The sequence below is a fragment of the Anas acuta genome, chromosome 1 (genome assembly GCF_963932015.1).
Source record: "Anas acuta chromosome 1, bAnaAcu1.1, whole genome shotgun sequence".
Classification (NCBI taxonomy): Eukaryota; Metazoa; Chordata; class Aves; order Anseriformes; family Anatidae; genus Anas; species Anas acuta.
In genome coordinates this window covers 118,074,724-118,098,972 of record NC_088979.1, presented here as the reverse complement: position 1 = coordinate 118,098,972, position 24,249 = coordinate 118,074,724, and the positions used below count along the sequence as shown (strand labels likewise).

The 24,249-nt window shown below is 44.7% G+C and overlaps 2 protein-coding genes across 7 annotated transcripts; one reads left to right on the top strand and one right to left on the bottom strand.

Moving 5' to 3' along the window:
- Positions 1–566: 566 nt before the first annotated feature.
- On the bottom strand, positions 567–9,287 carry CLDND1 (claudin domain containing 1). Of its 6 annotated transcripts, none has more exons than XM_068697051.1 (6): positions 8,995–9,287; positions 8,063–8,139; positions 3,703–4,004; positions 2,400–2,507; positions 1,901–2,038; positions 567–1,792 (listed from the first exon to the last, which is right to left on the bottom strand). In XM_068697051.1, exons 3-6 carry the CDS (start codon positions 3,989–3,991, stop codon positions 1,572–1,574), a joined length of 756 nt encoding a protein of 251 aa, XP_068553152.1. In that variant the 5' UTR covers positions 3,992–4,004; positions 8,063–8,139; positions 8,995–9,287; the 3' UTR covers positions 567–1,571. The 6 variants fall into 6 exon arrangements, with proteins under 6 accessions (XP_068553152.1, XP_068553144.1, XP_068553163.1 ...); XM_068697043.1 differs by having other exon boundaries at positions 3,703–4,001; positions 8,995–9,286; XM_068697062.1 differs by lacking the exon at positions 8,995–9,287 and adding an exon at positions 8,407–8,482 and having other exon boundaries at positions 3,703–4,001.
- A 5,198-nt stretch (positions 9,288–14,485) lies between these two features.
- Positions 14,486–23,337, top strand: GPR15 (G protein-coupled receptor 15). The gene has a single exon (XM_068697030.1). It carries the CDS (start codon positions 14,720–14,722, stop codon positions 15,827–15,829), a length of 1,110 nt encoding a protein of 369 aa, XP_068553131.1. The 5' UTR covers positions 14,486–14,719; the 3' UTR covers positions 15,830–23,337.
- The last annotated feature ends 912 nt before the right edge of the window (positions 23,338–24,249 follow it).

The window sequence follows — 24,249 nt, the reverse complement described above, 5'->3', positions numbered from 1 at the left end:
AGGTTCATCCCTATCAAACAAGGTAAAAACACACTGAAGAAACAATACTGAAAGACATCCCTGATATTTAGGAAACTGGTGACTGCAAATAACACCTACTCAAACAAAGCAAAACCCAGCAGAGCTATACAATGCCTACTTCCATGTCAGTCTCATCAAAGGTAACTCACAGAACCCTTGACACCCCAGAGTCATCCATTTTGTCAGGATTTATTTCTTCTAAAACATTTCTTATAAATGAGGGGAGTTAAGGCCTCAGAATTAAACAGTTTCATCTAGAAAAGTCTTCCAAGAAAAGTCATGCAGTGATTTAGGATAAATAAGTGCAAAGTAAGCAAAGTGCTAATCAGAAATTATGGAGTGTTGTGTCCCCCAGTGATGAGTAAAGGAATATTTAAAGTTCACAGAAGCCCAAGAATTTCCTAAGAAACATAATCAAACATATTTGCTTCTACTGACACTTCCCCGAACACAGAAAGAGATACGGACACTTTTTTCTTTCCCCAACCAAAATTAACTCCAGAACACTCCCACACCCTCCCATCAAATTAACACAACACTGAAAATATCTGAGGGTTGTTTTATTTCATTTAAACAATAGGTTTGGGGCAATGTGGGAATTGAGCAGCACCTTTTAAAAAAACCCTGTCGTGTGCTATAAAGGATAAATAGGTGAGTTTTAAAAAAACGTTTATGTACATATACACACATACACTAAACCAAATTAAAAATGAAGAAGGTTGTGAGGGGTTCTCTTCAACACCATCAGAGAGAGGAAAGCCTTATTTCACAGCAAGCAAAAACACCACATGATAGGATTAGAGTGCACAATCACATGCAGTGCAGATACCGAACCATCCCGGGCCCTGGAAGCAGTGCAGCTAGAGCAGCACAAAGCTTCGTAGGGGTCCCAACTTCTCCTGTTCTGTAGCAAAAGCAGCACCGATTCTCCACTTCGGATTCTCCATTTAGGACGGCGTGCTGTGCGATCCCAGAGCCAGCTGCCCTGCTTACACCAGTTTCAGCAGAAGCCACAAGTAGTGAGCTAGTGAGAATAAGAGCCCCACAGCCAAGCTACAACACTGATTTAACAACAGCATTTCCACAATGAAGGTACCTTTGCTCCCCCATGTCTCTTGGGTGCTCTCCATAGGTCATGCAGCGGACAACTCCTGATTATTTATTATTTCTGCTCTGTAGTCCCCATTCCCTACCTCCATCTTTTCCTATCTCATTTCCTCCTCACGACCCCTCTCATTTCCTACAGGATGAGAAGGAAATAAAATGAGGAAGGGGCATGTACATCTACCCAAGGGGACATCCAACAACCAAATGAAGCTTAAAAAACAATAATTCTTTAAAAAATATAATTAAAAAACTGTTAAAGTTCTGCAGACTTCTGGCAGAGTTTGGTCATTTACCCCAGAGGTCTTTGTCTTCAGGCCCTGCAGGCTATACTGGCGAGAAGCACGCAGTACAAGGTAAAATTCTGAATAAAAGAAGAAAAATGTAGACAGGGCCACATGGAGAAGAGGCTATAACAAGGAAACCTAACACTTAGGCATTAGCATTTATGCTACACGGTACGCTTTCAAGAGAGTGAATTCCTTCCTGTTGGTGCGAGCCGCCCAGATGAAGAGAGCGGCTGCCATGAACTGCAGAGGTGCCGAGACACAGGCTAGGCAGAAGGACCAGCCAAATTCACCCCTCACATCGTCAGGTAGGGGCAGCTTCTTATGGAGCAGCTCGATCCCAGCTACATAGCAGCCAACCAGGCCCAGCGTACAAAGTCCTGAGGAAGGAAGAAGTGAAGTGTGATGAGATCGCTGTTGGAGAGCTCTGGCTCCCGCCAAGAGCTTCTGGAGGAGGGAGGGGAAGAGGTGGGTGGCAGGAGACCAACCTGCAAGGAAATGGAGGACTCCCGTGGCGATGGCAGGGTAGAGGCTGCGACAGGCACATGCACAGAGCCCAATCAGAGCTCCAAAGCACATGAGGCCAAGGCTGACAAAGGGCAGGAGAAACTGCAATCGCCACAGATCTGCACATTAAAGAAAACACACAAGACAGGTTTCTCAAGGATGTGCTAAAAACTAACCTTCTCCCATCAGGTTATATTTCTACCCACACTAATTCATTGGCTTAGCTAAGAAAGGTCCAAAGGCTCCAACTGAAGTACGAAGAACTTTATTGGTTAACTCCCAAGCTCTTTCATGACCAAAATCTTTGCTAAAGCACCTAAGTTTTCATTTTAAACTTTGACCTACTACCTGTGCTACTTGGGAAAAAAAAAAAAAAAAAAAAGAGCAAGATGCAGATGCTTCCTCACTACTGACTGCATTTGGAAAATCCCATTCTCTTTTATCTGACTTTTCTACCTGCCAGATGTGAAAGACACTTACAAGTCCGATTCAAGTCTGTGCCACTGTTGTGGTTTCCAGGCTCTATGTACTTTTCCATAAACTGATCAGAGAGGGAAAAACTGATGCAGTTTGTAGTCATATCAGTTTCTGGAACAGAAAAACAAAAAATACAATTACCATTAGGTTCCCCTCACCCCATCTCTACCAATTCCTCCTCTTCCAACCTCTTAAGCTGGGAAGCTCCTCCAAGTTCTATTTTAGACAAACAAAACAAACAAAAAACCTCTCAAAAGAGATCTGAAGGACACTTTAGCAGGCAGTAAGCGTAACATAGTTTTAAACATAGTAACATTTAAACATGCAGAATCTTTAAGCTCACCTGGGTAATCCATAGATCAGTACCACGCAAGTAGGAATAAAATGTGGCATATGATGCTTAACTATGTTGTCTCACATTCCTGTACTCCCGTAACAGAGCTGTGCTTATATCCACATGCAGAATGTGATATCTTACTCAACATTTCGTGAAAAAAATGAGATAGAGAGGACTGCTTAAATAAATACCTGCTTTTTATACTAATTTTCTCCCTTTTTGCCTCTCAGTTAGGTATCGCTTGGAGAATGCTAATGAGCAGAGTTGTTCTTACATTTCTTTCAAAATGCGTTTTCATTAGAGGAAAAAATATGTATTTTATGTAATGTCTTCTCCAGAAAAAACATTTTAAAGTATTTTTTCCAAAAGGGTTCAGAATAAGGGCTTTATATACATTTTCAAACCCTACTTTGAAGGAATTAAAACAATTGCTCACTGCACTTCTTTATATCTTCCAACAACTGTCAAAGAAGGGAATATAAATAGTTCAGACCATATCTGACACTACAAGGAGTCCAAAACATGCTGGTGCCACAGTGGGACACCTGTGACACACAAGCTAAACAAATGACTAGCTAAAAGGATTGAGTATCACCTTGATAAAGCAGTTATTTCCCCGTTGCTGGATCCTTTGACCTCTCCTGTAAAGAGGGTGATGGGAAAAGCAACAGCAACTGTATCACCTGATGGGCAGTGGACGCTAAGGAAAACCAAGTTACACTAGACTAAATTTAGATGAAACATAATGTGTCAAATTCTGATTCTGTAGCACTGACAGCCACAGACTTTTACCTTTCGTTTCCTTAAAAGCTTAGACTGCCTTTATTAAAAAAAAAAAAAAAAAAAAGGAACGAACACATACAATCTAGAAATAAGTTTTCTGGATGAAGAAAGTGACACGGACATGTGTGAGGAAGTAAACACTTCCCTAGCTTGCCTAGAGCGTTACATGCAATTTACTCCAGATACCTGGTGGGCTGTACCAGTGAGAGTTTTTGGGTACAGTGATACACCTCCGCCACAACCCAACTGTGCCATTGCACCGGAAGAGCGCATCTGTGTAGGTCTTCTCATCTGCCTCTTCACTGACGAATTCTTCCCAGACGCTCCGGCCAGCTTCTGTAATGTTCTCTACAGGGGACAGGGTGTGGTATTCGTACCAAAAATCAGTGCCGATGGAAGCCGCCATGTATATGGTGGAGATGAGGCTGAGAACGCAGGCGATTACTAGCGCTGTAGCAAAACGGTTATCCATCATTGCGCCCTTGCTGCTGAAAGGAAAGAGAAGGCCAAATAAGTAACTCCTCAGATACTAACAGAGTTATCTGAGCAACATCATGCTCATGACGTCGCTCCTGTTACGCAATGCGCCCTCAGGACACGCATCTCTTCCCCTGCCAGGAGGCTGGAAGCACAGCAGCGCTAAGTCTGCAGCACAAGCCCACACCCACGGGGTCGGGTGCTCAAGGCACAGCTGTCGCCTTCCTCCCAGGCTCCTGCAGCGCTCTGTGCTAGCTGCTCTCCTCTCTCCCTGAGAGACCAACAGCAGTCGTGTCCCCAGAGCAGATGGCACGGCTCACTGGCACTTCTGATCCTGATGGTAGGGAACCACGGAGCAGAGAATCCACCTACAGCGCTCAGTCAGAAGACTTAGCTTGCCTTAAGAGATTACTGAGGGTAGAAGTTATTTTTAGCCTGCCATCCCATACGGCTTCCACAGCTTGTGTTTACAGCACAGATAAGAATCTTAAGCATGCCAAAAAAGCTCTTCCAGACTGTTCACAAAGGGCAGCCATGCCAAGATACTGGAATGCCTTTTGGGAAACACTGAAACGTATCTAGGCACTAGAGACAGAACACGAAGAAAGTGCTGAAAGACAAGCTTGGAAATGACAATAAAAACTGCAACAATGCCACAGTGTGCACAGAGGCGTGTCTGAAGAACTAAAACAATACAAGGGGAGTGCCCTGTTCCACAGGCACTGGATGACAGGAGCTTCCAAAACTGAAATACTTTCACGCACCAGCATGAGGGCCTTGGTCTGGCTCCCTGCAGGAGGTCACTAATTCCCTCCTTCATAGGCCTGTGCTCACAGCATAAACTCAGGGTAAAGAAGACATGGAAACAAAAAAACAAAACAAAACAAAACAAAAAACACCAGACTCCACATGCACTTACACTTTGACAGGACTGTGATTTTAATGAGTAATTGATTGCTAACACACGTAATGTTTTGCAGAGAGTGCAATGCGTCAGAGGACTTCCAAATGCCTGTTATGCTGGTGCATTTGCTGTGCTTGATTACGTTTATGGATTATGATAAATCAGGCTTGATGCACCTGCCAAATAAAATATTAATCGAAGTTACCTTTGCAGCTAGAGCTATTCTGGTGGCACGAGCTACTATCTAATCAGTTCTTCTTTATTGCTTGTTTTACCTTCCTTCTCCCACACACTCTGATCAAAACACTTTAGTCTTGTTTCTTTGCAGCTGAATGGAGTGGAACAGGAAACAACAAATGCTTAAACATGCAACATTCACAAGGGAAAATATGAGTGTTCAAGTCAGACCTGCCAGTAAGTAATTCTGAACTATGCAACAAAGTGCAAAATAAGCAGAGAGTTTCAAAGGCACACCAGTGTTTGCTGCTAACAGTGCCCTTTTCATTCCTTTTCCCTCCTATCTGCTCCTCTATTTGGTTCAAGCTGACAGGGTTGGGATCAGATGATGTATACTTGTATCATCCCATGTTTCATTTCTATATTTGAAGAGGGATTGTTAGAGAGTATGTCTCATTTAAGTGCTTCCTTAGAAATCACAGAACTGTAGGGGTTGGAAGGGACCTCAAAAGATCAGAAATGATCAAGAATAGAACTGTTTTTTGGTGAATTGACAAACAGCACCCATTTAAAGCACTAAGAAGTTCACAAACTACAACTCTGTGAACTGTGAATCCAGAAGCTGTGATTTTAAAATCCTGGCAATCATATTAAGAGGAAGAAAACACCATACCTGGGCTTAGTCATCTAGAAGACGCAGAACCAAATCCAGACTCAGAAGCAAATGCTCTGCACTGTTTCATCTTTGGTTACACGCTTGCACTCTCCCTTGATATCCCAGCATCTAGCTCAAAGCGCACAGGGCATTGGATGAGCAGAACAGGGACAAGCAAGCTGCCGTATAGGACCACCCCTCTATTCTTCCACACCGAGTTCACTTGGAGATTTCTTCCCCTTCACAAACTTCTCACAAAGCAACACGCGGCATCTCCGCAGCTAATGTCATGCTGCCTGGCTGCTGCCCCGCTGAGCTGAACAGATCCTTGGGAACTGTTTCAGGTAAGCAGCAGAACCAGCTGGCAAGCAGGCTGGTCAGGATTTTCCACTACACTGCAGTCACTGCAAGAGGAGCCCTCGGCACTGGGCTCCTCTCTTCAGAGAACTCTCTCTGGAAGGAGGACGCGCAAGCGAGCCTACAAGCTCTATCCTCAAAGTTGTATTTGGTGAAACAAGGTTGTAAGCAGGACATTACCAGGCCACTGTTTTGCAGCATTTTGCTATAAATGCTTACAAAGTCCTTAGTAACTAGCATACAGAAAGAAAACAAGTGGCTCAAGAAGGCGTACTTTCATATATGACATCCCTGCTGCCAGGTCCAGAACGTTGGTACTGGAAATATGCTTATCAAGGCATCATTAAAATGCAACCACACGCTTCTGGCCAGCTTGCTAAGCACTGGGAAACGTACAACAGGTTTAGCAGAGTTATGGCAGCTGACAACCAAGAAGCCAATTGAAGAGTTAGGAAAAAATGCAAGCACTGCTCAGTGTTTGTTACCCACAGGCCAAAAGAGACATGGCCACCCAGTGATGCTCAATCATTGTAATGCACAGCTCTGGAGACAGGCAGAAGCAGGCGAGGTGGCTACAGTCCCTAAAAATTAGCAGGTGGTTTGTGTCAGCTTGCTCCAGAAAGAACACACATGGATTTGCAGAATGTACAAGACTGTGCCAAGGAAAGAGCACACCCCCACTTCCTTATAAAACAGCCCTCTCACTGCTTCTGCTAACCCCTGAAGTACTTTCAGAAGACAAAAAGAATTACAGAAGAGATGCACTCAGCAACACTTTAGGCCAGTTTTGAACTAGAAGTTCTTCCCACTGCAAACACCCCAGGAGACTGGACTATCCTGCTCATTTGCAGTGCGTACCCAGTGCATCTTCATTTGCAGCAGACACACGCCCACTTAAACGAGGTGTCCTTTGCTCTATTACAGACAGAATCACACTTCCAGCCCCAGGCAGAACTCAATGGGAGTAGTAGGCAGTGGCAGTCAAAGAGAGTTACCATAGAAAGATCACGAAGAGAAATGTGGCATGTTTCTGAGATTATGACACGCTTCCCAAAAGGTTTTGTGCAGAAAAACATGTAGGAGGTGCTTTAGCATAAGACTACTTACAGAAAAAAACAACCGCCAACATCACTACTATCAGAGCTGACAGTAATTATAGACAAAGACTGATACTAAACAGAAATACTTCCTGCCATCACAGACTGTCAGCAAGAACCTTCATCATTTTAGGAGAAGTATATATGTTCATACAGCACTGCCAGCACACTTCATCCCAACAGCAGACACCATTTCAAACGAGTTATTCCTGAAACTAAACTATGCAGTGAATATAAAACAACGCAAGGCAGTGGCATACAGGCACTCAAGCATAAACGCTTCATAGGACATTATAATTACATTTTTCTTTTTAAAGGAGACTTAAAAAATTGAAAGCATCAGTTTGTAAGAAAGAAGGGAAAGTCCAAACCAGCAGCAACATACAAAGGAATGGAAAGACGCACATGCTTCACATAAGGAAAAAAAGCACAAGTAGAGTTGAAAAAAGAAATAACACAGAAGAGCACAACAGCAAGTATTGGGGCAAACAAACAACTACAAGGCTAGGAAATGAACAAGCATTTTACAAAGTCGCTACGCCATGAGGGAAGTGAATACAAAAATAAAAGCATTTCTCTGCTGTGGCAGCAATTGCTACCTCCCCTCAGCCAGGAGCAGGCCACCACACGCAGGAAGCTCATTTCACTTGCCATCACAACAGAGGAAGGCCACAAAGGCAGCCTAGCGAGGGCTAGCGTTTTTACAGAAAACATGCTTGCGACTGGGCTGCTGTGGGGGAGAAAAGAAGAGGAAGGCCTGAAAAACAAACAAACAAACAAAAAGGGAGCGTGGGGAGGAATACTGATACACAGGAGACACTTTTTGGCACTGAGGGTATAAACCAGGGTTAGGAAAGGAAGGCGGCGAAGGGTTTTTACCTCAGCGCTCCCCGCCGCCCCTCAGCACAGGGTTCCGGTGTCCGCCGCCCACCTCAGCGCGCCGCCTTCCTCGCGTCCTGCGGGAAGCCAAAGCCCTGAGCACCCGCAGCCGCCAGCCCCGGCTCCTGCAGCCATCCCGGCTGCGCAGCGCCCGCTCCGCCACTTGGAAGCACAGCGGCGGCCATCGCCCACCCCGGGACCCCTTCCTCCTCCCCCTCACAGCCCCGGGCCGCCCACACACGGCCCCGGCCCCTTCCTCGCTCCCCTCACGCCCTCAGCACCCGCCCGCCAACGGTCCCCAACGGCCCCCAACGGTCGCAACCGCCGCGGCGCGCGGCACCCACCGCCCGCCGCCTCGCGCCCCCATGCCACGCCCTCGCCGCGCGAGGCACGCTGGGGGATGTAGTCCGCCCGCCCGCCCAGCCCCGTGGTACCGTGGGCCCGCCGCGAGGCACGCTGGGAGTTGTAGTTCCCCCACCACCACCACCACACCCGCCTCGCTTGGTGCCCTCAGCTCAGGCTGGGGGCTGGCAGTGACAGCACTTTCAGTGAGATGGCCACTGCTGGGTTAAACAGCCACGAGATCCCACAAAATCACCCCAAAAACACTGCGCAGTGCCCTTCTGCCTTCCGCAATGTCATTACTTCGTCTCCCTGTGCAGCCACAAAGCTCAACTTTAGTCCCTTTCTGCTCCGTTTCTTGTAAAAACGGTGCTGCGATATCCTGGCAGCGTGACTTGGGAAAACACCACATTAAAAAAAATAAGAATTTAGTAAAAATTACAAAAAATGGCGGCACTGACTCCATGCCCCACGTTGGACGTTGCCCCCAGTCCCTGTGTTGCCCCCCATACAAGCTGCAGGAGGTCTCCTAACGGTGGTTAGCAGCCACCCGCTGAGAGACCTCCACACCCAGTTTTGGTTTCACCAACCTCCAAACCAGCAAATGCACACCCAGCAAACGGAGTCACGTCCAAGGTTTTTACGTCTCTGGGGACTTCTGGGGAAAGGACCCCATCCAGCTCCTCTTCTCGGGCGGCCAGGAAGCATTTTTTTCAGTGGGATAAGAGGCTGGGATGGTAAAGGTGACATCAGTGATGGGTATTTTTAGTTAAAAAAAACCTTTCCAGCATGGCACACCTTTCCAAATCATGTTGCTGGTTCACCAGCACCTCATAACTCTAAGCTAGGAAGTTGTCTGGGTTCTGACCACATTTAGGCTGGATTCTAAAATATTCAGCATTTTTATCGATGGCCTGGAAGAATGCAGAGCATCATCACTGATAAACTTCACAGATGACACAAGGCCTGAGGGAAGGGTAAATAATTAAATGGGTAGAGCACTGGTACAGGGTGACCTGGTCGTTTGGAAGCTGGGGGCAAGCAAACATATGTGTCAATAGGGTCATCAATGAGCACGTTTATTTAAGAGCACAGAGCGGAGGCTATACTTGCATGGCAGAAGACTTTATCCTGGGAAAAATGAAAAGGACAAATGAGTCATGGTGGATTTCCAGCTGCCAAGATGTGGCTGTGGCCAAAAAAAAACCCATGTTCCTGCAGCCATGGGTGTATAAACAGAGAAATCACAAGGAGGACAGGAGTTATATCAGCTCCGGAGTTGCCACTGGCTGCTGACGTACTGTGTCTAGTTTTGACATGTTGGCAAAGCAGAGATGAACCTGAAAAGGGGCATGAAAATCACTGTGCAATGAGAAAACCTTTTTCAGGGAAACATATCAAAGAAGGTTAGCCAGTATAGTATATTGAAGAGAGAGCTAAGGAGTTACAAGATCTTAAAATACAAGTAATGACAATAGGGAACAAAAAATCAGTAATAATTTTTCGTGGCAAAACTATCAGAATTTGAAGCTAGAAAATGTTTAAAGAAAAAACACACACACTAAACAAGTCTGTATTGTAAGCTATGGAATAAGAAGACTTGCAATCACTATAAATCATAGCGAATAATCTAACACTGGCAAGCCTACAGTTTTTGTTTGTTTGTTTGTTTGTTTCCCTAAATGATCTAATCTTGTAAAAGTGAGAATCATTTCCGGAAAATTTGTCAGTCATTGCTACTCCCATTATTGAATTAGACTACATTGGCCTCTTCTTACTCATCATCCGCCCTGATCAGTGATATGTGCAGCTGCTTAAAAACAACCATAGGACAGAGAGTTGCATGTCCATTTAATTTAATTTAAAATGCTCTCAACTAATTTCACCTTTTTTTTTTTTTTCTGGAAGAAAACCACTTCATATAATAAGGGTAACCCAATAAAAACATTACAAACGAATGTTCACTGCTAACACCGATATTTTGCCATTTTCTTTTCACACCTCCTCAATCTGCTTCAGCAGAACTTCTGCTAGATCAGATCAGCTACACAATAGGATTATTCCAGAAGATTTTCAAAGTAAAAGTTTGCTTTAGAAACTGCGGTAGTTCACACATGAAAGCACAACGTGAATAATGCTGATGGCTACAGATTAAAAGCTGTTCCTGCCTTGTGCAGATCTGTAGTTTCTTAGATAGCAAACCTGCATCGTGTCTTGTACCTCCAGCAAGTGTTCCTGCACTGACAGTTTTACAGCGGTGTTGCAAACAAGCCGACAAAAACCTCCTGTGTTGTAAAAGAAAATCTTCACACAGAATTTGTGGTGTTTTAGCTCTTGCACACTAAGGAAATAAGTAAACACTCGGAGGAGGAGGCATTATCTGTATTAACTGGAGTTGGTAATGGATGAGAAATCAAAAAGACTTCTTCAAATACCACATTCACTTCTTGAGTTACTGATTCAGACCTGAAAAAGGTGCTTGAAAGATTGCTTATTTCTTTCAGTATTACTAGCTTGTTTTCTACAAGATATTGCTTTTCCCAACAGATCGTCTTTAATAAAAATGGCAGTTTTAATTTTCATGTTTTAGGCACAATCTATGAACATTTCACACAGACAATGCAGCAGAAATCCCATGGATTCCCCTCAAACCTTTATACAGAGTCACCCTGGTTTTATTTTTGCCTTCTGTATTTTTTTTATCTTTGGCACAGAAGACTGTGGGCAAAGCAAATCCTACCCTAATTACATTTTTCACAGAAAGAAGACCTTCCAGATGTGCTTCTTCCAAATACGACGAATAGCACAGGTTCTCTGTAAAGATACCCACTCAATCTCCAGGTCAGGGGCCTCCAAACTTTTTTGATCGTGGACACCAATTAGTGAAAGATTTTTGAGCATGCACCTCCATTATATGTACATTTATTTATAAATCAATTACACTTACTACTGTACTAACATATGCACATCATAAAACAAACACAAAAATAGAAATTAAAAAAGGAGGAGAAAAAGAGGAAAGAAATAAACACTTTTTCAAAAATAGTTTTATTTACTAATTGCACCAAAAATATTTTCTTCCCGCATCCCACGTTGAAGACCATTTCCTCTAGGTAGGAAACTACTTCAGCCCATCCTGGTGCACTTCTCGGCACCCACGATTTTACTTGAATCAGTTCCACCCTCTCCTCTTCATTTTGGGATGAAACTTCTGTTATTTGGCATTTATCTGGTTTCCTCTGAGCTTGCCTTCACCACAGTTGTAGCACAGTAGGACAGTTTCAGCCAATATTTTTTTATTTGGTCTGCAAATCTCTATTCCTTACAGAAGGTTTTTGAAGCACAATCATTTAGAAACTACTACACTTTCCTTCATGGCCAAATGAAGCTCTGTTCCTTCTCAGCATTTATCATCATTAATAATTTACCGATGCACACTAATTTCATCTAAATGCCTGTGCTTATATAAAAGCACATGTACAAGTTAGAATAAAACACTTAACCTGGCAGTAAAACAGATCAAGAAAAAAAAAAACACCCACCTTGCTACCAGAAATGCTTCAATTGTAGAGATCTGTAAGGGGTGGTGGTGAAAGAAATTAAATCAACAAATTAAATCAACACCCCACATACTTCCTGTACAGATAGTTTTGCTGCGTATCTTTTACTCATTTTGCCATAACATTATAAGGCCACCATAGCACGTGTCAACAAGCTTTACCCAACTGAGAACAATAATGTTAAATGTTTTCCCTCGCTACTGTCAGAAAAGCTGCTGAGGCTGTACCAGAGTGTGATCATGTTTTGAGCTGTACCTGCCAGACCGAGCAGCTGCCTGCTGTTCAGTGACTGCAGTATTTCCTATTAGGCAGGTTTAAGGAACGGCATAAACACCGACACGACGCACTACACAAGTGCATTTTTAAAAAAACAGGGCCATCAGAGAAGCAGAAGCGCTGAAGTGGCTCTGACCACACGCAGGGCCACAACAACAGCATCTGTCGCGTGTGGTCACAAGAGCTTCAGGTTCACTCTCAGGTTCAAAACAACTCGGCACCTGGTGGCCGCGCGTTTCACATTGCCTCAAGAGCACTGTGGCAAGGGCTGGAGAGGACAGGTACCCCGGGTGGAAGGAAATACGCTGCAGCCAAGCCAGTGGCTGCTGCTGCAGCAGAGCCTTTTGTCCAGGAAAAGGACTGACACCTACCTGGGGAGGTCCGGGAGGAGGAGGAGGGTGCTGTAGATGTCTAGGAGGGTGGTGAGGAGGGGTGGAGGTTGTCCTCCTGGTGACAACTCTCATGGCATCTCTGGGTCTTAGCACGTCATGCTTTCTAGGGTTATCTGCACAGCAGCGTTGTGAGGGGCATTTCTGTGTGCTGAGTGTTTTTGAGAGCTCTCCTTCAGGGAAATGAGCTCTGGAAGATGCAGATCCTGTGCGAAGATAAGCCCTAAGGAAATCAATACCACATTAAAAAAAGACAAGGCTTACAGACCACCTGCAAACACACCTGCTGCTGCTTCACTGAGACAACTACAGACAGCTTCATCATTTACGAGAACACATCATAGCGTTTTTGCAAGTCCTCTGTCCTCTCTGACGCATTCACAAAGTACAGAGCTCACCCCAGAGAGCAGAACTGATCCCTGCTGGAAAAGGTTTACTATCCAATTTTTTGTTTTGCTATGTAAGGCTATTAAATTGCACGGAGACAACAAGGTGAGGCAGCACAAGCACAAGAGGGCATGGGTATATGCTTACCTCATGGTTCTGTTAAGCTTCTTTAAAAGTTACTTGCTTTTTTGTGTACTTTGGGATGAAGAGAGGGAGGGAGGGAATTTCAAGGAGTATCTCGTGATGTGAGATGGAGGGAGAGAAGGCTGTGCCTGATTTATAAAGCTTGTGAGAGAGGAGTTCAGTAGTGCCCCACGGAAAGGAAGGCTGTCATGTATAACGGGCTCCTTATTAATCATCAAAATATCTGCAGTGGACAGCGACGGATCTAATACCCCTAGATCCATCAGTCTAATAGCAGCTGTCTGCCTGTCCAGGCTTCTGCAAGTCTACCAGGTACCTGCCACACTGGAGAGCACAACCTCAGCACCTCTGAGTGAGCCTGAGGGCATCCAGAGTGCCCTGGAGGGGATTAATTTGCTGCCTGTACGATGCAGAGTTTCTCTCTGCTTGTGGAGACAGATGTATGTGGTCCTGACCTACCTGGCTGAAACTGGAGAGCTTTCCAGGAACGATTTGCTCAAAGCTTTGAGAAGCCCCAGGACACGCCGGGGCTGTGAACATGCAGGTGGGAGGGGAAGGGGAAGACGAACTGATCTGCAGAAGAGAGGAAGGATGATGAAGAACAATAGTAGAGGTTGTTTCAAGTTAGTACACACTGACAAAGACGTAGTAACATCGGTACCTCAAAAAGTGAGAATTTTCACTTGATTTATGCAACACCACGAGAGCTGACTGTACGGTTAAGCTACAGCTGGAGCCATGCACGAAACTGCGAACAAATGACGGAGGAAATTAGGGCTCTTTAGGAAAAGTGGGCAGCAAATATAAGAATGGCTCAAAGGGATGGAGGCTTCGGGGTCAGGAGGAGAAGGACCACGCCACCATTCTGGGGACCGGGAGTGCGGCCTACAAGGAAGCTGGTGCGGGGATGGGAACACCAAGTGAGGGTTTGGACCCTAAATGTTTTAAATGTTTTTTGCCTAAGCATACCACATGAGAGAATTACTCTCAACAGAAAACAGCAATCATAAACGAACAAAGAAAGTACAAAAGCCTCCAAGCTGCAGAAGAGCTGAGCTTCCCCCAAAGGGCAACTTATGCAAAAAAAAAAAAAAAAAACAAAACTTGACGAAAGAGAGAACGTGGCACCTGAATTCACCACTCTTTACAATCTTTAACCTCTGCAAACCAGTAATATCCTGTCCTAAAAAAAAAATAAAAAGTTCAGAATCTTGAAAACAACCTTCCACCCCCCAAAACAAAAGCAATACACAAACCTCCTTCACCTCTACAGGCAAACATAAAATGAAGATAAAATCAGTAAAACTAAACCTGATTTTTTTTTTTAAAAAAAAAAAAAGCTGCAGCTCTTTATTCATAGGACAGGGTTTTGACTAATCAGAGACGCTCGCCGCTTGTACGTTTCCTACACGATTGGCTAAAAGTGTAAGAATTACCCCCCCCAAAACCACTTTTCTCCTCCTCCTTCCCCCTCTCCTCCCCCCTTATCGTGAACATGTTTTTAAAGCAGGCCTCGAGGGGAAGGGTAGGGGGAACTCGGAGCCTTCCTCAGCGCCAGGATGAGGACGGCCTGGCCAGAAATGGACCTCAGCCAGCTGTCGCCTGTGACTATGGTCACTTTGAACTACGACGACTACTTCTACGAGGACAACTGCCAGTACAAGCATCTGCAGCACATGACTACTTTCCTCCCCATCCTGTACACCGTTGTGTTCCTGGTGGGCATCGTCGGCAACTCCATCCTGATAGCGGCCTTGGTCTTCAAGCGCCGGGTCCAGAGGCTGATCGACATCTTCATCATCAACCTCGCCGCCTCTGACTTCATCTTCCTCATCACGCTGCCCTTCTGGGTGGACAAGGAGGTGTCGGACGGCAGCTGGAGGGTAGGATCCTTCCTTTGTAAAGCCAGTTCTTTTATCATCTCCGTCAACATGTACTGCAGCATCCTCCTCCTCACTTGCATGAGTGCGGACCGCTACCTTGCCATCATGTACCCCGCTGTCGCCAGAAGGATCAGGACCAGATCCTATTCCACCGGCCTCTGCATCTGCGTCTGGTTGTTATCCTGCTGCCTGGGGATCCCGACCCTGCTGTCCCGGGAACTGAAGGAGCGCTACGGCAAGACGTACTGTGCAGACAAAGCCGTGACAGAATCCAAACAGATCGTGTCGCTGATGATGTTGATCCTGGCTTTCTTCTTCCCGCTGCTGAGCATCCTGACCTTTTACTGCTCCATCACCAGGAGGCTCTGCATGCATTACCAGAGGTCCGGGAAACACGACAAGAAACTGAGAAAATCCATCAAGATCGTCTTCATCGTAGTGGCTGCTTTTGTCATCTCCTGGGTGCCCTTCAACCTCTTCAAGCTCATGGCCATCCTGTTGGGACTGCGGAAGCTGCCCGACTGTTTTCCTGACGTGGTGGCCGAGGTGGGCATGCAGGTGAGCAGCCCCTTTGCCTTCGCCAACAGCTGTGCCAACCCTTTCATCTACTACTGCTTTGACAACTACATCCGCAGGGCCATGCTCAGGTGCCTGTGCCCGTGGGTGAAAGTCAGCAGCAGCGGCAGCGTCTCTGACACGTTGGACACCCGCCTGAGCCACTCCTTATCCAATTTCATCGCGGGGGAGTATGCTGCTAGGAAGAGGAAGCGCTCGGTGTCCCTCTGACTGGGAGCCAGGACCGCAGAGGAAGGGACCTCTCTCTCCAGAGACGGCAGGAAAAGACTAAAGCAAGGAAAGGGGAAAAAAGGAAACGAGCAACAGAGGCAGAGCTGCAGCTGTAGTGCAGCCTGCACGTCAGGCTGGAGGCACAGCACTTCCCTTTAAAGACAGGTAAATGGAATAGGAAACCTTAACCACTGGTTCACGGTGAGTGCTGTATCGCTGCGCCGTGCAAGCCTGAAAACGCTGCCCCGAGAGAGATCCACGGAGCCCTCCCAACACATGCAAGGGGGAGGCCTATCAGTCGGAGCCACCCCGAGGCAGGCTTTGAACTGAAATGCGGGTTTTTGTTCTGCTTGGAGCAAGAAAAACACAAGGATTGCTTCTCTTTGGTTCCTAGCCTACACACGAAAGCATCGCAACGTCCTGGAAACAACCTGATCGATGCTCCTTTTCTGGAGGTTTTCTGAGTTTAGAAATGCAATGTTTTACTGAATTGCTGTGTTACCTGCTGTCATAACTTCAGCCTTGTGTGTTTTCCTTAAAAGTGTCAGCTTCTTGATTATGGGATTAAATCTCAGTTTTAATCACAGTAATTAAGATAAGTTTCTAGCCCCTATGATTTCAGGAAAAAAAAAAAAGGTTGAAGGCAGAGAAACCAGAAGACAAGCCAATGAGACTCCGCATTTAACATTTTTTCTTAAAAACAAACAAGTAAAAAAAAAACACACAATAACAACCCAACCACAAAGACCAAAAAAAAACAAAACAAAACAAAACAACACCTTCACAGCTTTTAAGATGTTTTTTGGGGATCTGACACAATTTCTGACTGCTTGGGTTGCTGTATAACAGTAGGACGCTGTGCACCATTCGAAGTCCTGGTTTGCTGAGTTTAGCTGGGACCAGTTTATGTCAAGATACAAGCAAAGTCAAATGCAAATGTGCCTGAAAAGCAAAATTAGCCAGTTTCACAAACGTTTGAGTGAAACAGAGAATGCTGAGAAACCTTGGGTGCAGGAATGCTCACAGAAAAGGAATTCAAAAGCCTCACTCTGTTAGTTCATTGATACGAGTTAAATTCTGTACATAAATAGTAATAATAATAATAAAAGCTCTATGAAGCTGTTCCATTCCTATTTAGCAGTCTCTGGGAAATGCAGATGTCTTGCATTTTATATATTGCGGAGGAGATACCACTTGCCCAACTGCTGTCAAGTCTGACAGCAAATGGGATGGGGAAATAGAGAAGCTCCTCGTTGTTAACAGCTGTAACACCTCGTAGAACAAGCTGAACAAATATGGTGTGAAGCAGCTCATCAGAAATCTGGTAATGGACTTCTCTTTCTAAATGCTAGTGACAGAAACCTTTTCTTAAAACAAAGGGTACAATGTTTTAAAGTGCACAGTTAAAATATGAATTGGACTTCCAACAGCACTGATACCTTGGCTGTGTTGCGATGTCTCATGTTCTGTCGTCTCTCCTGTAAAATGTTTAGCTTAACATGCTGCTGCTTGTCATAAATCCAATAAATCAATACCTTAAAGCACCCAGGGTGTGTAATGTGACTGAGTCAAAAGACTGTTAGAAACTTTCCTTCTGTATTTCCTGATTTTTCGAGATTTCTATCTTTCTCCTCTTTGACACTTAGCCTTTGAAGTTTTTGAACTAGCTTTCGCAAAACCCGCAAACGTGTTGACTTTAGAGGCAGAAGACATCTGATCACAAAGTGATTAAGCAACATATATGGAAACAAATCTTGAACTGCAATAACTAAAAGATATGTAATGATATTTACAGCCCTGTAAGTAAGGCATTTTTACTTCTGCCAGCTGAAACCAACAAGTCAGCAAGTATACATCTTTGGCTCTACTTTTTAAAAAGTAAAATAAGGTGGTGACAACTTCCATGAGATGCTACACAGGGAACTCCTTCCCACTTCACTGGGGGCAGAGTTTAAAGCTAAGCTATACAAGTTTGGTTCTGTGATCATTCCCTTCTTGTAGGGATAGGAATGAGCTTTGCCAGGGCAGGAATGAGCTGGCCAACAGACCAGTGCCATCACTGACCCGAGCGGCTCAGGCACGGCTCCTTCACAAACAAAGGGTCTGCATCCATAGTCCTGAGATCCTTTTGAGTGTTAGAGAAGAGGCTTTTCCATTTCATTGAAGCTGAGTTGTTTTCTAGGTAATGAGGCGCAGCAGATTGTTCCTGGAGTAACACTGAGATGTTTTGTAAATATGTGGAAAATAACTTTTATTTTAATTAAAGAGGGTGATTAACAAAAAGAGCAATCGTCTCTGACCTAGGAAGAAGACAGAAGAACTTGCAGGGTGAACGGTGGCACCCGTGCAGACGGGCTGCAAGGCTTCAAAGAGAAGACAGCTATACCACAGCAGCCAACACAATTCATCAAAACCAGAGAGAAACAGGCAAAGCCCTGAACACTGTCTGGTCGCAAGGGAAAAAATGTGCAAACTGGGTGATGGAGGAGGTACGTCTCTGATGCAACTGCAGCACAACTGCATTCATTACAGCTTTTCCCTTGCCTTGCCTTTCCTCTGTATTCTCTAAACATCCGTAGTGGGGATAACTATTTTGAGTGTTATGAATAAATTCTGGTATTTGCATTTTTTCTTGAGACTTGCAGCAGAGCTGCTTAATGAAGGCAGAGACACGAAAGCAAACCTCACCCTATGGTAGCACAAGCCCATCAACCAAGGCATAGACCCCAGCCCTGCTAGGGTAAGTGCAGGCAAAAGCATCTTCTAGCCATCCACAGGTGGCTGAGATGAGATGATGGGATCATCAAAGTGATGCTGGGATGTGTGCCTGGGTTGCAAGGGAGTACCTGAGACACACACCAGCTTTTCACGCTCCCCTCCCTTCACTGCATGCTTTTTTTTTTTTTTTTCTCCCCCACTACCTCTTCTAAAAGGTTTTGTTTTTCTTCCTGCACGTGAGAAACTTTACTCCCCACACCTAACTGCCACCCGCCTGCTTCAGGCTTACAGATGGCACGCAGAACGACGACTGCGTTTTCAGACCTTCCTGTGTCTGGAAATCAGAGCGCTGCAGTTCAAATTTCAGTCTTGTTTGCAGCAACCTTCAAAAACGACCGTCTCAATTGTCTCCTCTCGCCAACCCTTTACCTTCTGTCTACTTTTATTAGTATCTAACAAGTGGCTTATGTTTTAGTTGAAAAAGAAAAGAAATCTCTGATTTACGTTCCAAATAACCTGAGATCTCTATCACTGAAAAAATATCACATCTTGTTTTAAAGAGCATTTTCTTAGTGAGTCAGACTCACTTATTATTTCCCTCAGCCTCAATCCCATCCAAAGCAGAACAATCTCTTTGGAATAGAATAAATCTACAGGAATTTCAGTTATTTTAAGTTGGTGCTGCTGCTTTCATTTGGTTTTGGTTCAAAATACCAGACCAAGTTGGACCACTGACCTAGAAAATCTACCAGGATCTCCTTCCATTACCTAACCTTTCACACTAGCCCCTGGAAAAAAAAAAATAATTAAAAAGCAACACATTTGCTAAATATTTCAAGGCTTGAAGAGAATCACATGCAATGCCACAGCGAATGTTTCACACGAGGGAAAAAACCTACAAAGGAGGCAATTAATTCAACAAAGCAAAACTCTCAGGATTATTTTAGGCTTTCATCCAAAAGACCATACCCTATGAAGGTGCTGATTTTATTTTTGTGAACTGCAGATCAGTTTTAGAATGTAAACGTTACTTTCAGTTAGTTCTTACAAGCGAAAGACAACAGAAGTTGAACAAACTTCTGGAATTTTGACTACTTCATGTTAATATTCATTATTTGTTTGATAGCACTAATACTGCTTAGGATGGTACCACAATTATCGTGATTTCAAGTAATTAACCCAGTAGTTTTGAGTAAGGTAACAGCCTGCCTATTTTATCCTTTTTAAAAGAGCTTGTTGACTCCAGAGTGCTTTGCTGTGTGACATGGAAGAGGTGCGATTCTGACATGACACCTACCACGGATCTTGGTAAGCAATCTGGACTTCTTTTTAATAAATCGGAGATGATTCCAGCTATGAAATGTGGGTTTTGTTTGTTTGTTTGTTTGTTTTCAATCTAACTTCTCCTTTCATTGTCATGGAAATGTAGCACGGTATTACTAACTAGAAAGCTGTCCGCAGCTCTGGGTGGGAACGTGTATCTGCCCATCTCACAGAGCTTTTCATGATTTCAGAGATATTTTTGTTCTCGATTTGGAATGAAATCGAGACCTCTGAGGTTTTCATGAAAACAACTATAAATAATAATAAAAAAAAACAATCTAGAGGTTAGTGCTCTTTCCTGAGGTGTACACAATTGAAGGTCAAGTGCCTCTGCTTCTTGACGTAAGTCAGACCCGGTCAGATGCATCTCTTGGTCTCCGTTTTGGCTTCAACAAATCAACATTTTCCAGAAATAAAGTGTTTCATCTCAACACAAAGGAAAACTGTACCCAGAATCGATGCTTATTTAACTGAGCAAGGAATTTACGCAGCCTTCATCTCAGCACCAGATGTACCAATGTGGACAGCTGCACAAAGACACTGCCATGCTACATCCAGTAAAATCTGTTGATTGCTGCACAGGAACAGTAAGAGAAAATAGAGAAATAAAAGAAATAGGAGAAAATAAGGTTTCTTTTACAGGTGCTAATAAAGCATATATTGTAAGTGGATGCCAGCTCATAAGTGGGGACACTTATGTGCACTTTTAGCAGTTATATACTGCTGGAATATCAATTTGCTGTTCTTGTATAATCACTTATATTCATGAGTCAGCAGAGACTCGTGAGCGGATCTGCAAGCAGTGAACACAAATCATTGTGTGCTCCAAAATTTCTAACTGAAAAACAATTTTGGTTCTTCTGATGTTTAAAAGGCTCCCAGTTAAGGAACATTATTTGAGGTAAAAGCCTGGCAAAGGAAGAACAGGAAGAAGTTAAAGCAAATGGCTTGAAGATGCTCCTACAATGGGAAACAGTTCCACACAGACTGGTTACCAAATACACCAGCATTTTGCATGCAGTCAGAGAAACTGAGATTGCATGATGAACAGGAACAAGGGAAGAGCTCCCTAAATTCCTACCCAGTGGAAATACGCACTGACAATGCATTAAAATGGACTCGAAAGTAATTACTATGCTACCTAATGTCACACACACAGGTAGCCCTAGGAAACCAGAAGCAGCCCACATTACCTCACGTAACATTTTAATTCTATACCACAAAACCTGCAGTTAGTGCGCTCGAGGTTTCAGTAACAACCCAAGCACCTGCTCAGTTTCCAGATGTGGGTCTTCAGCGCCCTGCTGGAGTCCCACTGCACGTGACAGGAGGTTCTGGAGAGCCCACTAAAGGAACTGAGTTCCCACACGATGCTCAGTAAAGTCCAGAGAGAATCTGGCCCCAAACACCTAGGCATGTAAGACAGGAGTTCATAATAAAGTACAAGAACGTGAAATACGGGGGATGAGAAAGTGAAGAGGATTCATCACTCAGAAGGAAAGCCCTACAAAGGCCACGCTGGTAGGGTTGTTATTTATTTTAAATACGAATTGAATTTCAGGTCTTATTTTCCCAACTCACCGCTCCTGTGTTTCTGTAACAGATAAATGCAGCTTTAGAAATAGGGGTCACGTGTTGTGTTTGAGAGCACGCAACATTATCAGTATCAATCATCTAAATAATGCATTGTAACCAAAATACATCTTTTCAAACTTCAAAACAGTTTCTTTCTTAGTAAGAGATTCATATTCTTAGTCAGAAGCTCCCACTAAGTCCAGTCAGTGAACTTACTTCCTCTACTGTTTACTTTTCACATTTTCTAAAGCACTTGGGGTTTTACCACAGGCATCCCTACAACAGAAGAGAAGAGACCAGTGGTTCTCTGGAAATTTGGACTGCGTTTTGCTGCTTTGGGTACTGGGGTAGGGCACGGGGGAGGCAAGGCAGGAATCTGTGCTGCAAGAAAACGCTTCCCACGAAGTGACTGGTGACTTCTGAGGCTTTCATTTGTGGATTTCTAGCTTCAGACCCTTTGCAAAGCACTGATTTCCAGAAAGGGCTGAGTACTCGGTTTCTAAACAGCTGGTTCTTCCAAAATAAATCAATTAGATAATCACACAGAATAACTGGATGTGTCCAACAGTCGCTAGTCAAGTCCGTAAGTAACCCACCTTTGTCCCAAAATTTGATGGTCTTTCTCTGTTTGTAGATAAAACTAGCTACTATTAATACAAAATGACAGCTGCCACCTGAAGGATGCCCTTTGTTTTACCCTGAGTTTGAGGCAAAGAAAACCAGAGCGAGCACGAAACTGCGTGACACTCTGCTCTGAGCACGAAACTTGGACGGCGGTTTTAAAAGCCATACAGATTTTCAGTCTAGCTTCAAAACCAGCGGGCAAAATGACCAGAAGGACAGACCTAAAATGCGAAGAAGAGTTTTTCCACTGAAGAGCACCACGTATAAATCGATATATTTGCCATGTACAGTCGCACGCACCTGACTTGACCACTCGCTCGACTTCCCCCCGCGCGCTGCCGAAACACCTGCATGACCACACAGCCCCGGTCCTTACCACCCATTTCCCCCGTCACCCCCTCCTCACCCTCCCTCCTCTGGGAACCACAGAAATACCTACCCACGCTTCACACGCAGCAAAACATAAAAACCATAAAAAAAAAAAAAAGAAGAGATGCACGCTTTTTTTTTTTTGCGCAGCTTTGAACCTGTGGGAGTTGCCCGCCACGCGTGCAATCATGCCACCGAAGGAAATGTTGCAGGTAAGGGTGGGAGCTCGACAGCTCTCAAGAAATACATGCACATAAACCTCTGCCCTCCTCATAGCCTGCCAGGACAGTACAAATGGAGGGGTGTTAGGAGGCAAAGAGAGGGCAGATGACTGCACCGAGAAGTGCAATTGCATGCCCAAGGCTTCCCAGCAGCTCGGCTGGAGGTGAGGTGAATGGCACCCGGCTATTTTGATTTCCCATCAAAGAACGTAGCACTTCAGGGCACTTAGGAATAGTCAGGTGGTTAAAAAAAACATGTGCACACCTTGCTGGTACAGAGAAGTCAGCTGAGAGAAAAATCAAGAGAATTCAGGGCACGGAGAGACCTGGAGAGCACCCGCTTCTTTGCAGGAGCAGAGCAGGGCATGCAGCAGATAGGAGGTGTGCTAAAACAAGGTGCCCATGAGAAGAAACTAAGCTGGCACCTGAGAAGAGAAAACATTTTAGAGCAAGGTTGCTGTGCAAAAAGGGAAAAGATCTAGCTGGAGGAAGCGAAGGATAATCCTGCAATAACCCTGATAACCCCACAGCGTCTAGGGCTAAAGTTTTGAGAGGATAAAGCAATAGCAGTGTAGCATGCTCCCACCCGCACAGCTCCTGCAGAGACTGCAACCATCCCAAGGCTATTAGAAACATCCGAAATCCTTGCTGAAAGGTGATGCAACCCTCCCATTATTCTTATTTTTCAAGGACTTTGGCAACTGGATTTGTGACTCTTCTAAATCCCTAACCCCACTCTCACCCAAATAAATACCACTTAAAGTCGGTGGGGAAACTCCTGCTTTCACTGGAATCATCTGGAGTTTTATAGGGCTAACTTCAAGAGAGTTGGGGTTTGGCTGCATGATAAGACCGAAAGCCTAACCCACAGACTGCGCAGCCAGCAGTGAACTCAGTGGGATCAGCGTGCCCTCTTTCAGAGTTCATGCTAGTGATTCATCTCCAAACAGCCTGAGGTCCCATGGAACTCCTATAATTACACAGCCCCCCGCAAAGACAAGAGGCATCTGAATAGATGCTCGGGGCTGTGCTGCTGGGCTCAGTTCCCTGATGGCATCGGCCACAACTTCCCCAAATTGCCATTCAGCAGGTGATGGCGATGGATGAACAAGTCCCAGGGGACTGGGGCTATTTGCAAGTTGACACTAAAGTGCATGCTGGCATTTCTTCAACCACACCAATCCTGTGAACCAGCCAGCTGAAAGCAGCTCAGGTGTCCTAAACACGTGTCCTCATCCACAGCTATAAGGCAGTTCATTACCAGCCAAACACCAGTGGTCCAGGAGTTTGCTTCATGTGTTTGAAGGCTCGGTCTCCCTTCTCCAGATGCCTTCCGTGGGCCACGTCCCTGGACAATGCTTACTTCAGCCAGACGTGAAAGCCTGAGCTGGAAAGAGAAGCTAAGCATCTCAATAAATAAATAAATAAAATCTGTATTTGTCATAAGACCTGATAGGATAGCATCTGCCCTAAATCAATAAAAGGTCCAGAGGAAGTGAAAAAGGAAGATTACAATAAAAACAGGATTTCCAAAACGCTGCACAGAGTGAACGACGACCCAACTATACGTTTTCAGTCTTACATGTATAA